The sequence below is a fragment of the Brachyhypopomus gauderio genome, chromosome 19, assembly GCF_052324685.1.
Source record: "Brachyhypopomus gauderio isolate BG-103 chromosome 19, BGAUD_0.2, whole genome shotgun sequence".
Classification (NCBI taxonomy): domain Eukaryota; kingdom Metazoa; phylum Chordata; class Actinopteri; order Gymnotiformes; family Hypopomidae; genus Brachyhypopomus; species Brachyhypopomus gauderio.
This window is the reverse complement of record NC_135229.1, coordinates 1,598,228-1,615,042: the sequence shown is the minus strand read 5'-3', so window position 1 is coordinate 1,615,042 and position 16,815 is coordinate 1,598,228. Positions and strand designations below refer to the sequence as shown.

Below are 16,815 nucleotides of genomic sequence, written 5' to 3'. Positions count from 1 at the left end.
AGGGGCTAAAAATAAAACGAAAAGAGAGAGAAACGATCAACAAGAGAGAGAGAGAGAGAGGGAAAGAGAGAGAGAGAGAGAGAGAGGGAAAGAGAGAGAGTTGGAGTCAGAGAGAGAGGGAGGGAGGGAGAGAGAGAGAGAGAGAGAGAGAGAGAGAGAGAGAGAGTCGGAGTCAGAGAGACAGTGAGCACCAGTGATTAGGTTGGGGTGAGGGGTGTGTGTGGGGGGGGGGGGGGGGGGGGTCCATCTGGGGCATTTACAGCCCTGGGTAGAGAGAGAGTTATCTCCTCCTGAGGGGCAGTTAAACGGCAGGGTAATTGAGCTAGCGACATGTGTTCAGCTAACGAAACAAAAGGCAGAAGAGACAAATGAAGCATTTATTTGCACAGTGGAGGAGTGCTGGCCCCCTGGACCCCTGGACCCCGGGGCCCCTGCCTGGCCAGGCTGGAGTATATTAAGGAGTATATAGAGGAGAATGGATACAGAGATGATTATGAGTCCATCTGGGGCCTTTAGTTAAGAGGGAGGAACAGAGAGCCAATCCACCCACAAAACACACACGAGTACCCCAGCTGCCATGGGGGAGAGAGAGAGGGAGAGAGAGGGAGGAAAAATGGAGGGAGGGAGGGAGGGAGGGAGAGAGAGGGAGGAAAAATGGAGGGAGGGAGGGAGGGAGGGAGAGAGAGGGAGGAAAAATGGAGGGAGGGAGGGAGGGAGGGAGAGAGGGAGGGAGGAAAAATGGAGGGAGGGAGGGAGGGAGGGAGAGGAGAGGAGAAAGAGGGAGGGAGAGAGAGAGAGAGAGGAGAGAGAGAGAGAGAGAGAGAGAGAGAGAGAGAGAGAGAGGGGAGGTGAGAGGGGAGCAGAGAGGGAGGGGGGAGAGAATAGAATGAGAGAGAAACTGGTGTAAGAAATATAGTTTTATGAGAGTTTGGAACATGCTAGACCATGTGAGATTTTTCTTTCAGACAACACCAACAAACAAACAACAAACAGATAACAGCTTTATAGCAACAGGATGCACTTAACACAATTCCAGTCTCACCACAAACTGGCATTGTGGGTGCACAGCATGTCATCCTCTCTGTGTGTGTGTGTGTGTGTGTGTGTGTGTGTGTGGTGTGTGTGTGTGTGTGTGTGTGTGTGTGTGTGTGTGTGTGTGTGTAGCATAGAAATAACTCCATCAAATCCAATGAATCAGCAAAGCCACACCCACACAAAGCAGAAAAATACACAAAAGGAAATTTCACACACACACACACACACACACACACACACACACACACACACACACACACACACACACACTTTCTATGTCAAAACAAATCGAACAGTTTAACTTTATAAAATGTCATTTCACCACAGAATGTTTGGATTTAAACTAAAGTTCCACCCAGACACACAGACACACACATCATATCTGAGTTATTAAAGCAACTCACTGAAAATACACAATCTGAAGTCAATAAGATGACAAAGTGAATAAAAGTGAGATAAAGGCAGCAAGTTTGAATCGAGCGTCACACTTCCACACAACTTCCCCACACACCTTCCTCACACTTCTACACACCTTCCTCACACTTTCACACAATGGAGGATGGGTTCCCGAGGTTTCTTCCTAATCCCCACCATCATAGGGAGTTTTTTTCCTCACCACTGTCGCCTTTGGCTCATTAGGGATCTGGACCCATACGATTGTAAAGCTGCCTTGTGAAAACATGTGTTGTGAAAAGCGCTATATAAATAAATTTGACAATTTGACATTCCACACACCTTCCTCACACTTCCTCACACTCCCAGCTAAACCTCAGCACTCTCTCCAGCAGTCAGGATGTTTTTTCCAGACTGACATTACCTGTGACTGCATGTCCAAACATTATCTTAACCCTGTTAACACCACCAGTGACCCACAGGTCCCCTGTGACGCAGCCCAGACACAGCTCTCCATCTCTGGGTGTGGGACAGTGGACACCCTGCCCTCCCTCCAAACCACCAGAGCACCAACTCAAGCTGCAGTCACTAGTTCCCTCTCTCTCTCTCTCTCTCTCTCTCTCTCTCTCTCTCTCTCACACACACACACACACACACACCAGTTCAACACATATGTTTCAGTTCCTGTTTCTTATGATTCCACCATCAACATGAATCAGCTTCATGTCACTATAATGAATTATCATTAAGCACATCTCTCTCACGTCTCACACATCTCTCTCACGTCTCACACATCTCTCAAGTCTCTCAGGTATCTCACTTCTCTCTCTGGAGATGAGTCTTCACCGTTGTGTTTTTCAGCATCTTTAATCACACATTTATGAACTCACTTCTTCAATCCACCAAATTACCTCCACAGCAAAGAAGCTAAACCACAGAGTATCATGTAGTATGTAGCATTCAGATCTATGTGATTATGCTTTATGCAGTTATATGCAACATACAATTATAAGTAGTAATGCAATTTTAAGTAGTATGCAATTACAATCAGTATGCAGTATGCAATTCTAAAAAGTATTTCATTATAAGAAGTGTCCATCTAATATAGGAGGGAAACAGAGCGTTCTTGTCCACTTCTCTGCTCTTTACGATGGTTTATAAATGTGTGTTTGTTTCTGTTATAAACCTCTAAAAAGGCTGCAGGCTTGTAGAATTCAGATCCAGAATGACAATGCAGATATTTTCTTAAGCCCAAACCGAAGCTACAGTACATTTATCTGGTCTGTAGAAAATCAGAAGTTGCGTAAGGTAGTGATAGATGTGTGTGAAGTGTTGTGGTGTGGTTTTCATGATGAGGCCGTAGTTACTACCGAGATCTTTCACAGATGTTTTTATTTCCTGGTGACATAAAAAACTCACTCAAAGTTAATCCTACTTGGTTTTCTCTCTCTCTTTCTCTCTCTGTCGGTCTCTCTCTTCCCCTTTCTCTTTCTCTCCCTCTCTCTCTCTTCCTCCCTCTCTGTGAGCATTGTTTTGAGGTGTGTTTTTGAGAGGGTTGTGAAGGTTGTGTTTTTATGGCTGTGAGGGTGTTGTTTGTGGGTGGAGGCGGTCTAGATAACCTGGTCTGAGCTTCAGAGTGGTTTGAACATGTGGACAGAAGGAGGAATGTCTCACTGCTGTCGTCTCACTGCTGTTGTCTCACTGCTGTATTCCTGTGGACCTTTAAGATATTGTGAAAAAATTCCAAGTGAAATGTTTCTATGGGCTTTGTGTCCCATTAAGCATTTGTGATGAATGATTAGACCACAGACTTCACTGCTATACATACACATGGGGTAAATGGTGTCAATCTCTCTCTCTCTCTCTCTCTCTCTTCTCTCCCCCTCTCCTCTCTCTCTCTCTCTCTCTCTCTCTGTGTCTGTGTGTCTCTCTGTGTCTCTGTCTCTCTCTCTCTCTCTCTCTCTCTCTCTCTCTCTCTCTGTGTGTGTGTCTCTCTGTCTCTGTCTCTCTCTCTCTCTCTCCCTCTCTCTCTCTCTCTCTGTGTGTGTGTCTCTCTGTCTCTCTCTCTCTCTGTCTCTCTCTCTCTCTCCCTCCCTGCTTCAATAATGATTTCCTCCTTTTCCTCCTAGTTAAGTAGTTGAGATTGTTGTTTAGCTTTTCTCAATTAACATCTCATTGTGTGTTTAATAGGCTGACAACGCCCTTTGACCTCTCCTCTCACCAACTCTTCATCTACTGCTCACAACAATATCCCCACACACCCCCACACACCCCCCCCACACACACCCACACACCCCCCCCACACACACACACCCCCACACACCCCCACACACACCCACACACCCCCACACACCACCCACACCCCCACACACACACACACCACCACACACACCCACACACCCCCCCCCACACACCACACACCCCCACACACACCCCCACACACCCCCACCCCAAACACCCACACACACCCCCACACACACCCACACACACCCCCACACCCCCCCCCACACCCCCCCCCACACCCACACACCCCCACACACCCCCCCACACACACACCACACACACCACACCACACACACACACACACCCCCACACACACCCCCACACCCACACACACCACACACCACCCACACACACCCCACACACACCCCCACCCACACACACCCACACCCACCCCCACACAAACCACACCCCCACCCACACACCACCTCCCCCACAACCCACACCACACACACCACCCCCACGCAACACACACCACAACCCCACCCCCCCAACCCACACACCCAACCCCACACCACACACACCCCATCCACACACAACCCCCACCCCACACACCCCACCACACCCACAACACCACACACACCCCCACACACCACACCCCCACACACCCACCCCACACCCCCCACAAACCCCCACACCCCACACCCCACACCCACACACACCCCACAACCCCACACACCCCACACCCACACACCCCCACACACCCCCACACCCACATACACCCCACAACCCCACACACCCACACACCCCCACAACCCCACACCCACCCCAAACACCCACACACACCCCCACACACACCCCCACACACCCCCACACCCACATACACCCACAACCCCACACACCCACACACCCCCACAACCCCACACCCACCCCAAACACCCACACACACCCCACACCCACATACCCCCACACACCCACACACCCCCACAACCCCACCCAAACACCCACATACACCCCACAACCCCACACCCCCACACACCCCCACAACCCCACACCCACCCCAAACACCCACACACACCCCCACACACCCCACACACCCACACACCCCCACAACCCCACCCCAAACACCCACATACACCCCACAACCCCACACCCCCACACACCCCCACAACCCCACCCCAAACACCCACATACACCCCACAACCCCACACCCCCACACACCCCCACAACCCCACACCCACCCCAAACACCCACACACACCCCCACACCCACATACACCCCACACACCCACACACCCCCACAACCCCACCCCAAACACCCACATACACCCCACAACCCCACACCCCCACACACCCCCACAACCCCACACCCACCCCAAACACCCACACACACCCCCACAACCCCACACACCCACACACCCCCACAACCCCACACCCACCCCAAACACCCACACACGCCCCACACACCCACATACACCCCACAACCCTACACCCCCACACACCCCCGCAACCCCACAACCCCACATCCACCCCAAACACCCACACACACCCACACACCCCCACAACCTCACACCCCTACACACTTACACCCCCACAGCCCCACACTCCCTCACACACCCCCACACCCACCCCACCCACACACATCCCAAACACCCCCCACACCCCCCTCACCCCCCCCCCACAACCTCACACATCCACACACCCCCCACAGACACCCACACACGCCACCACACCCACACACCCCCTGACACTGACAACCACACAACTCAAACACCCCCACACATCCCCACTAACACACACACCCACACAGACACATCCCCCCACACACACACATCCACCCACACACACACCCACACAGACACATCCCCCCACACACACACACACATCTCCCACACACACACACACCCCATCAAAGACACCTCACATTCATTAATTGTCCTTTGAATTAATACACAATGCGACTACCACAAGAGAAAGAAGGACCGATGAAGCATAGAGACAACTCTGTGTGTGTGTGTGTGTGTGTGTGTGTGCGTGTGTGTGTGTGTGTGTGTGTTTCTTTAAAAAGAAAGAGAGAAAACATGTTGAGAACCAGAACTCAGTCTGGAACCAGTCAGAGTAGAAGAGTTCTGGTGGGCCCGGTAACCACAGCACCTCTTCTGTGCCTCCTGCTTACAGCCCAACTGGAGCTGAAACTCAGAGGCTGATGGGGGGGGGGGGGGGGGGGGGGGGGGGTTTCACCTGAGGTTGTTAAAGCACATCGCTGCCTCACAGACGCAGGTACGTGTTAACAAGGGCAGCACACGCCATGTTCAACAATTCTCTATCACTCCATCATCATACAACACGCCTCATGACACTGAAACAACAAAATTCTTCTGCTCACCAGGTTCAGGATATAAGGCATATTTCTCAAGAGTAGGGAGAACAGAGAGATAGATAGAATGAGAGAAATAAAGAGAGAGAGGGTGGGGGAAATGGAGAGAGAGGAAGATGTAGAGAGAGGATGGGGTGATGGAGAGAGAGAGTGGTGGTGATGGGGAAAGAGGAAGATGGAGAGAGAGGATGGGGTGAAGGAGAGAGAGAGGGTGGGGGTGATGGAGAGAGAGGATGGGGTGATGGAGAGAGAGAGGGTGGGGGTGATGGAGAGAGAGAGGGTGGGGGGTGATGGAGAGAGAGGGTGGGGGGTGATGGAGAGAGAGGGTGGGGGTGATGGAGAGAGAGAGGGTGGGGTGAAGGAGAGAGAGAGGGTGGGGGGTGATGGAGAGAGAGGATGGGGTGATGGAGAGAGAGAGGGTGGGGTGAAGGAGAGAGAGAGGGTGGGGGTGATGGAGAGAGAGGGTGGGGTGATGGAGAGAGGGTGGGGTGAAGGAGAGAGAGAGGGTGGGGGTGATGGAGAGAGAGGGTGGGGGTGATGGAGAGAGAGGGTGGGGGTGATGGAGAGAGAGAGGGTGGGGGTGAAGGAGAGAGAGGAAGATGGAGAGAGAGGATGGGGTGAAGGAGAGAGAGAGGGTGGGGGTGATGGAGAGAGAGGGTGGGGGTGATGGAGAGAGAGAGGGTGGGGTGATGGAGAGAGAGAGGGTGGGGTGATGGAGAGAGGATGGGGTGAAGGAGAGAGAGAGGGTGGGGTGAAGGAGAGAGAGGGTGGGGGTGATGGGGGGTGATGGAGAGAGAGGGTGGGGGTGATGGAGAGAGAGGATGGGGTGAAGGAGAGAGAGAGGATGGGGTGAAGGAGAGAGAGAGGGTGGGGGTGATGGAGAGAGAGGGTGGGGTGATGGAGAGAGAGAGGGTGGGGGTGATGAGAGAGAGGGTGGGGGTGATGGAGAGAGAGGATGGGGTGAAGGAGAGAGAGAGGATGGGGTGAAGGAGAGAGAGAGGGTGGGGGTGATGGAGAGAGAGAGGGTGGGGTGATGGAGAGAGAGAGGGTGGGGGTGATGGAGAGAGAGGGTGGGGTGAAGGAGAGAGAGAGGGTGGGGGTGATGGAGAGAGAGGATGGGGTGAAGGAGAGAGAGAGGGTGGGGGTGATGGAGAGAGAGGGTGGGGTGATAGAGAGAGAGAGGGTGGGGGTGATGGAGAGAGAGAGGGTGGGGTGATGGAGAGAGGAAGCAGAGACACACAGGGTGGGGGTGATGGAGAGAGAGGATGGGGTGATGGAGAGAGAGAGGGTGGGGGTGATGGAGAGAGAGGGTGGGGTGATGGAGAGAGAGGGTGGGGTGATGGAGAGAGAGAGAGGGTGGGGGTGATGGAGAGAGAGAGGGTGGGGGTGATGGAGAGAGAGAGGGTGGGGGTGATGGAGAGAGAGAGGGTGGGGTGATAGAGAGAGAGAGGGTGGTGAAGAGGGGACATGTCTACATCTCTGAAGAGGTTCGACTGGGAGAAGCATTCTAGCAGGAAGACTAGGACTCTTGTTCATTGATAAGCAAAAATATATCTCTCAGTCCCTCTTTCACTGTCTCTCTCTCACGCTCCCTCTTTCTCTCTCTCTTACACACACACACACACACACACACACACACACACACACACACACACACACACACACACACACACACACACACACACACACACATCCAACCATTTAACAGCATAAAAATACTTGAAAAATTACTAAAGCATGTTCAAAAGTACCAGAACACAACATACACTCAAAAATGACAATATCATAAAAACCGTTCTGCAGTACCTCAGCTGTCTCAGACCGGAACTTCTCATAACGTTAGAGCAAGAGCTTTTCATCCCTACAACTCTCTCTCTCTCTCTCTCTCTCTCTCTCTGTGCCACTGTTGCTGTTATTTCTTCTGTCTTTAAATTCAGGCCTTCACCTTTCTCTCTCTCTCTCGCTCTCTCTCTCACTCTCACTCTCTCTATATCTATCTATCTATCTCTCTCTCTCGCACTATTGAGTGAGCTCCTTTCTGGGATAATGGTATGCCAGCACACCCCCACTTTATTTACACAAACAAAGTCCTCCTCGCTTTCCAGGACAAAGGCAGCTAAATCTTTCATGTTTTGTGAGCAGTTGATTCTCTCTGTCTTCCTGGCCATTGGCCGATGGATAGAACAATACCCTCCGCAGAAAGGCAGCAGATTGCTGGAATGCTCCTCAATGAAACCAATTATTACATGTTGACTGCGTTCACCATGACAGAGCTGAAAGAACTGAGCTCATTCAATCAGACACCGCGGGACTCCCTTTCAAAATAAAAGAAAGAAAGAAAGAAAAAGAAAAAAAAAAGGCAAAAACTTCATCCCTTTGACTGTTTGTATTTCTGAGTTTTCTTTTCTTGCCCGCTGTAGAAAGAAAGCTGTTGAGAGCAGGGGCCAGTGCTCTTTGATGACTTTAGTTACTTTTAATTAGCTAAATGAGGCTCAAGGAGTGTCTGTCTTCCCAAAGTTAACAGCACAGGATAATAAAGCGGATGAACCCAGCCAGGAGTGCTTTTGTCCCAATATTTTTATGGATTTGTGCATCGCAACCTTACGGGCACTGGCTGCAAACAGCCTCTCCACAATTGATTTTTAAAAATTTTCTTAAAGTTTCCTTCATCAATTATCATTTTGAAAAAAAATAAATAAATACAAAAAAAAAAATACAATTCATAACTCTGAATGTAATCATTCCGAATTTATTATTAATAAACAAATTCAGAAAATTGTTTAAATATCGCTTAAATAGATAAGAAGGTTGCAAGTTTTACCCTATCCAGTACAGGCCAATGAAGACGAAAGCCTGCATCCTCTCCAGACTCACACACGTCCTACAAACACAGCTCCCCTCCAGACTCACACACGTCCTACAAACACAGCTCCTCTCCAGACTCACACACGTCCTACAAACACAGCTTCTCTCCTGAGCAACAGCCATTAAATGTCAAGCAAACAGTATCCATCACATCAGTGGCGTGAAGTTAGAGAAACTCTCTGCTACAGTGCTGGGTTGCAACAGTCTGCCGGATCAGTCTGCAGGGTCAGTCTGCAGGGTCGGTCTGCCGGGTCGGTCTAAAGATCCTCTGTCTTGGGCTTTTCCCAGACAAATAAATCTAAGGACCCTCTCTTTGATCTCAGCACTTAAAGAGCGCAACAAAAGGAGTGAAGCAGTCACCCGAGTCAACATGGCGTTCCCCTCAACAACTACACTCAGCAAACACCTCCTTCATCAATACTTGGTCAGAACACTCACTCTTGATAGTGCAAAAAACCCCTTTCACACGTGAATATAAAGGAAGAAGACACAAGTAAAGTCGTGACAGCCAGCGAGAGCAGAGTGAAATAGTGCCCATGATAAACAGTGCAGCGGTACAAAGCGGAGTTTGCTGTCAAGTGGCGCTCAGCACACAGAGTATCACTCCGCTTTATTACCCGAACTCATTTGCATACCAACAGAAGGGCCGAGGTCATTGTTTGTTTGTTTGTCAGTTAGATAAATACAAACAATTAAAGTGTCACGTTCATTTTATATTCATATTCTTACAACCTAACGGACTTGTCTGTTACAATAATCTTCATGCATCTAATTGTTTCATTGCTTAGCGTTATTTATTTTTATTTTTTTATTTTTGTTATTACATGTTTTAATGCATATATTTTCCGTTTTGTTGGGGTATTTTGTTGTTGTTGTTTGGGTGGGTCGTTTTTTTGTTTACACAATGATTACATAATTCAATAAAAAGTCGGTAGAATTCTTTGTAGGTCCATGAAAACATCCCAGCAGGAGTCGTTCATAATTACTCACTAATTAGCCCGCGTCACACAATAAAAGCATCCTCAAACTATGTTCCCAAGAGCAAACAGTTTTGGTTCTAGTTAAACTGTATTTTAGTTGTTCTCTGCCAAGCCGAAAGGACTTGAACAGCAATTGAGTTCGGTACGACAAACGTGCAAAAATGGGACTCTTTCAAACATTCATATAAAATGTGTAGTCTACCTGAAAAAGAAACATACTGAAAGTCGTTTGTTAAACTAATTATTAACCGATCTGCGCTAGAAAAGCGCGAGCGAAAAGGCCCAGTGGAGGATGAAGGCGCCCCGGGCCGAGAGGAAGGGGCGGCATTTGTCCCCACATGAAAGTGGATACGAAGAAAGGGCTCGATTTAATCTACTAGACAGGGTTTTCACTGCGATCACTGACTATAATGTGCTGTGATTGTAGCATGGCCCACGACGCGAGGCGATGGCACCGTGTCCCGGACCGGCCCATCTCCAGTGTCCTCTAGACTGGACATCCAGAACAAACTCCTCAAGAATGTGACGAGTTGGAGGTTATAAAAACAGATATGATGTGAAAATTACACAACAGACCTGCATCTAAAACATCTTGGCATTAACATATAATTAAGTGAATATGTCTAGGGTCTATTTAAACCCATTACATGCCTAAATAAGTTTTGATGAAACACCACTAACACGATCTATCAAGTTCCTAAAGCCGTAAACATTTCACACTGTTATTTTCCAGCCGTTTATATCTTTGCATTTTATTCGAAGCTTAACTCGAATTAACTTCTACATACTATATATCCTAATGATATTTTTACAGTAGTAGCCTACTACTGAATTAGCTACTAATAACTCTTGGTTTGTATCATACTCTAAACATGTAACTAAATCTTCAACAGGTCGGTTATCAACAAGTGTTAAGGAGGGTTTTGCTCATTTTTGGTTTCAACTTAACCGCTTTCATAGAGTTATTGTTCCTCTGGATCTGAAAGGCATTTTAAGCTGAGAAGTCTCCATGGAGATATTTTGTAGATGAAAATAGACATTTTATCGAGGCCGCGCGGTGTAAAAACCCACTCTGAGACCAGGGCTATAGTCCTTTCTTGAATAATTCATCTCTCATTGGCCGTCCATAATGTCTTCTCTGCGTCTTTTGTTGGAGCGTTTTTTCTTCCTTTCTCTCCAAATTTTGAAAAGGTTGGTGTCTTTTGTAAGCACCAAGCTGCTGCTCGGCGCGCCTTTGTGCGCGTGAAACCGAAGCGTGAGCTCATGGACTCGCGCGCCTTTGTCTCCCAAGTTCATCCTCAAGTGTCCGATTGTGGACCGCAGGCCCGTCTTTTACCGAGCGGGATTCTTGGACAAATGTTTGATTAACTGATTCAGACAGTTCACCTCCTGGACCGTTTCGTTAACCTGCAAATTTCAAACCACTATCCAGAAGTCTATTTCTTTTTTTACATATAAACAGTTGCTTTAAGTCTACCATATGTTACATGAAACGGCAGTGAAACTTATTAGAAAATGTAAAAAAAAAAACATTTAATGTTAATCCTGCTGAAATATTTGGCCCCGAACTCCCTTTGAACATTTTAAGGGTTTAAGTTTCTCTAAGTTAAGTTAGATCAATATTCCTTTCACAATAATAGGTTTCCTATATATATTCAATTATAATATAAATAACATTATTATTACTATTGCTATAACAACAATAATAGCATTATTATTGTTGTTGTTATTTTTATTCGAGACAATAATAATAATCGTTAGGCAACGGTCATTTGTGGTGTTATCAAACCAACTTGTTGCACAACACTGCTAATGACCAACCAAACACCTGTAGGCGTGTTACTATGCACACGGTAAGAACCGCAAGACATTCACGTGAAGATGGAGATTCGTCAGAACTTACATCTATCCCCGAGTATACCATCGATGCTGTGTTTCGCGCGTCTTTCGTTTTCTTCCAACTCCTTTTTTTCGATCTCGTCGTCGTCGTCGTCGTCGTCTCCATTTCCACCAAACTTGCATCGCATGATTCGGCTGATGGCGCTCACTGTAAAGAACCAAACGTTGTTATGGCGCGACAAAGACGACGTTTCCCCCGGTGTTAATGCAGTTTGCACAAAAAGGTAACAAGATTTGCAGGGTTTCCGTTCAGCACTAGTTATAACCCGTTTAAGCACATTTAAAATAATAAACATAGTAAGTGTTTTTACATTTATTTTGATTGCTTCTTTTCGCTGTTATGTTTGAACGTGCTGTTCACGTGGTTTCACTAAGAAACACGCACAGTCTTGGACCTGTGAGTAAATAAGTACTAACTGAGTAAATACTAAATAATAACTAGGCTACTGCAGGATAGCCCTTCAAACCTGGCAGTGTTTAAACCCTTTAAAGCCGATAATGGAATATAGACGTTAACTTCTTATTTAACAGAGGGATTTTGCCAGATGCATGAAAATCAGAAGTATGATGTGTTTTTAAAAGCAAAAATGGCGAGCGAGCCGTCCCACGTTTACCTGAGGGCACGTTGTTCCTGTCACACATGCCGTCTTTCAGAAGTTTATCGCGGATCTCCCAACTGAACATCCCGGGGTTTTCTCTTTTGTATTCTTCGATCTTCCTATCCACGTCGGGACTTGTGTTTTGCTTTTAATGCAAAACACAACGATAACACGGAAGATTAATTTTACTGGTAAGAGGTGAGATGTAGCTGAATAATATAACGGGCTATCAACTAACCACCTGGAAGACCAGATATCAAATCCATCTCCAAAAGATTACTTTTTTCTGTCCAAGACTACAAAAGTAAAGGCTTCCTATATTTTAAACAGAACTTCTAAACTTCCTTCGTTTGAATGAATGTGCTAGATAAATAATGTATATTTTTAATTATTAATCGGTGTATAAATACATAAATCTAGCGTACAGAAATAAATTCTTAAATAACGCCATATGGTTTATGACCACTTAACGTTTACAATATAAACAGGTATTTTAAGAAAAAATGTGCAAATATGCAGAAAAGTGACTTTTACATTTTAGAAACGAAACATACACTCATATATAAGAAATTGAATACATTAATATTTTCAAGAATCTTTTGCATTTCGTAAGTCCTGTGTATAATACACTAACTACAACGCTTTTTGACTAGTGCGTGAGTATTAAAATAGAGCAAACTACGAGATTTTGAATAGCTGGTGTTAACATTTTCATTCTAAAGTTGATGCTGCGTTTCTTTCGTCTTGAATTCATTTGCAGCGGTGCCCGTGTGTGAGGACTCTTACCTTTGGCTTGCTGCCGCCGATGGCGCCGGGCCGGATGGAGCCCGTCTCCTGATACCTGCACAGAATCTTGGACACGCACCCGTGGGACACGCGCAGCTGCCGGGAGATGACGCACGGCCGGATCCCGTGATGCGCCATCTCCACTATTTTGTGGCGGATGTGGTTGGGCAGAGGACGGCCGTTAATGAAGACTCCGCCAAGCTGGTTGACGCGACCCTGTCCTAACGGTGTGGAGACTTCAAGAGAAAGAACAAATTTAAGAGATATAGATGTGATTAAATGCCCACTATGACCATATCAATAATGATTTAGAAATGTAATAATAATAATAAACAACAACAACAACAACAACAACAACAATAATAATAATAATAATAATAATAATAATTATTATTATTATTATAACAACAACAATAATTATTGTGTTGTATAAATCATTGTACGACGGTCCCCAATGAAAGACAGATTCTGACCTGTTGCTGTAACCGGATTCATTTAACTTATTCTCTAAAAAAACTATTTTAGAATTTTCCTGAAGTTTTGATTTTTTAATTTTGTTTTTCCAGGAGTGTTTCAACACGTTAACACCTCCGTCCTTGGCCAGTGCGCTGAAACGTCCCGCGGCGTCACGTTCACAGCACGTCCTTTAGTTCGGGCCAGAAGTCAGCGAACAACATTCAATCTGCATATTTACCGTTTGGTCACGTTTGATTTTAACGAGGCTGTTTTTGTCATTACAAACATGCCCCGCATAGCTGAGGATTCACCCACCGTTATAATGAGACTAGTAGATGAAAGACCAGCACTTTCGCGCTGCAACATTAGGACATGGGTGGTGTCTCCTACCTTCCAAAGAGTAGCTCCCCCTCGGGTAGTTCTGGGGCGGCGTGGGCCTCATCATCCTGGGAATGCCCCCTGCCAACGCGGCCATGAGCCCCTCACTGTCCGCCCCGCGAGGACCAGCGGACGGCGCGCGCACACCGGGACGGTGCTGCTTATGGTCAAGTGTGTGGACCCCGTGGGCTGTGGAGGTGATGCTTGGACCACGTCCTCACAAAGTCAAACTTCTGGAAGAAAAAAATACTTGGGCGCAAATCCTTCGAGGTTCAGTGATATCCAGACGGTGAGACGTGAGATGGTGCTGATTCTGAAACAATTTCGGAAGCGCGTGGCGGTCTCCGCGGATGCTGACACACTTGTTGTGGATTGAGTCGGCGGTCACTCGGGAAACATTTTATCACTTGTTCACTTCTAGGGTCCTTCGACGCACCGAGGTCTGTGATTGGTCGAAAGTAGGAGGGTCCCGAGACCTGACGGCGCTTTCTGATTGGTCAAATTCCCTGAAAGTTTCTTGCGCTATGACCTCGAGGGTTCAAGGCGATGTGTCGCTGATAAACACAAAACTACTACAAACTAGGCTGCAAAGAAGAGTCCTCCTCGATCTAATCATTAAGGAAAATAGCTCCTAGCAAGGTTGTCTTGTGCGCGTGCGTTAGATCTGGCAGGATTGTGAACTAAAGCTACTGGTTTGTCGGCAAAACACAAAATACATGAGATCTACATCCCCAGATTAGAGTAGCTCTCGCGCCAGACTGTGGACATCCCAGTTGTAATCTAATTATTGGCGCATTAACAGCGTACAGGGCCGCAATACAGCGGCGAAGAGCGCGAGGGTCTCAGCAGGGTATGACGCCGCGAGTGCCGTAAAAAGTGTCTGTAGGAAGAGATTCAATTGTGAGGAGCCGTTATTTATAACGTCGTGACATTCAATGGAGCTATACACCTTGCTCCTTCAGTCCGTCTCTTTGTATCTTTAAGTTAGTTGGTCTACGCATGCAACTCTGTCCCAGTTTGTTTTAACTCACTCTCTCTCTCTCTCTCTCTCTCTCTAAGTTCCTCTCTTTTGTAGTTGCAGGAGCCCATTGAGACCCTCACGTCAGTCAAATGGTCCCTGTTCATTCAGGATCTCCTGATCCATCACTGCTCTGGAAGTGTTCGCTTTCTGCCTGTATCACAAAGACCGCACCAGCACAGGACTCCATCCAGCGGCACTGTACACATCGCGAAACTTCTTTTTTCTGTTTAATTTAACTTTTTAGTAGATTAAACTGGTAAATTTGATTGGAGCGACATCTAAGACAGAAAGCATCTGTATTGTATTTGTATTTCTTGATATATTTTCACGATAAAACGGTTTTCAAATATATTTTCTCTCGTTCGTGTGAGACTAATGTGACAAACACGTTAGCTGTCAACGTGTTTAATATACAGAGACACGTCGACAGTTAAAGCGCGGCGTCCTGGTCTCTGGGGACCCGGCACCTCGTGGCAGAGCGGAGACGCGTATGATCGGCGGCGCGCTCGGACGCTCGTGGATAAGCGCGAGCTCTCTGCGCGCGCTGCAGTCCCAGGTGCTCCATAACTGGATTAGTGTTGCGTCACGGCGCGAGGAGCCCGCGCGCCACAGGCCTGGCTGGCCACGGAACAAGAGTCGCTTTAACTTACCGCGCAATGTGATGAATCACACTGCTGTGAACACACATGCATTAAAAAAGCAGTTTAATTCCACAAAACCATCAGATAGTTTTTTGTTTGTTTGTGTTGTTGTTTTTTGTTTGTTTGTATTTTGTTTTTTTGTTATGTTTATAAAATAAGGCAGAAAAACTTAAATGAACTGTAGTAAAAGCTGTTCAAATGTTTTATAATAATAATAATAATAATAATAATAATAATAATAATTATTATTATTATTATTATTATTATTATTATTATTATTATTATTATTATTATATTACTTGTTGCTGTGTTGTGTGCAAAACCAGTGGGTGAAAATATTTGCTTGCTTCACGCTTAGCTGCATGTGTTGTAAAAGATTTCGGAAAGAGATCATGAGAGCAAACAGCACGACAGAGAAAGATGGAAAGAGGATCTCCATTAAGCAGTGGTTCGCTACATTAACATCTCTCCCTCTTTGTGGACGTCTAAAGGAACTTCAAATGTTGTCTTACCACGAGAACACGAGGACAATGGCGCGCGGGAGGGAGAGATGGTAAGAACACAGGAGTCCTTTCACGTGCTAACACACAACTTGTTCTTATTCTAAAACCAAAACTTCACAGGCGAAAACTTCTGAGGGTCGCTGGTGATGTTACTGATGCGGTATATAAGGGACACCGGTGACCTCGGGGATCTGCACAGGTCTGACCTCTGACAACTGACTCCGTGGTTTCGTCGAGTAGTTATGATGGCATATTGGCCTGCCAGTCAATTAACAAACAGAATAATTTTTCTATCATACTGTAGGAATAATGTTGATATAATGAAGTATAGAAACCTTTAGGTTTGGTGGGAGTTTAAAAACATTTAATATTTAACATTTGATATTTGAAATATATTTGATTTAAGAAAACGTCAAATTACATATAACACAAGCGTATGTGCATATGCTAAATTATACTGCAATCTAAATTATACTGTTACTGTGTTTGTGATAATGTTTATTGACCTGTGTGGTGTATAGTGTAAGTTAACACAATGCTCGAGAGACAAAACTAAGGTTTTCTTAATGCATTTGGTGTGTGTGTGTGTGTGTGTGTGTGTGTGTGTGTGTGTGTGTGTGTGTGTGTGTGTGTGTGTTGGGGGTGTGGTTGTGTTTGTGATGG

At 46.5% G+C, this 16,815-nt stretch overlaps 1 protein-coding gene across 1 annotated transcript in view; it reads right to left on the bottom strand.

Moving 5' to 3' along the window:
- The window catches only part of LOC143483320 (paired box protein Pax-3-like), a 27,682-nt gene extending 12,938 nt beyond the window's left edge, over positions 1-14,744 (bottom strand). The window contains exons 1-4 of the mRNA XM_076982163.1: positions 14,000-14,744; positions 13,154-13,389; positions 12,383-12,512; positions 11,773-11,916 (exon numbers count right to left, since the gene is read on the bottom strand). Coding sequence (XP_076838278.1) covers positions 11,773-11,916; positions 12,383-12,512; positions 13,154-13,389; positions 14,000-14,084 — 595 coding nt within the window. The 5' untranslated portion in view covers positions 14,085-14,744. The remainder of the gene's footprint in view (positions 1-11,772; positions 11,917-12,382; positions 12,513-13,153; positions 13,390-13,999) is intronic.
- Between the last annotated feature and the right edge of the window lie 2,071 nt (positions 14,745-16,815).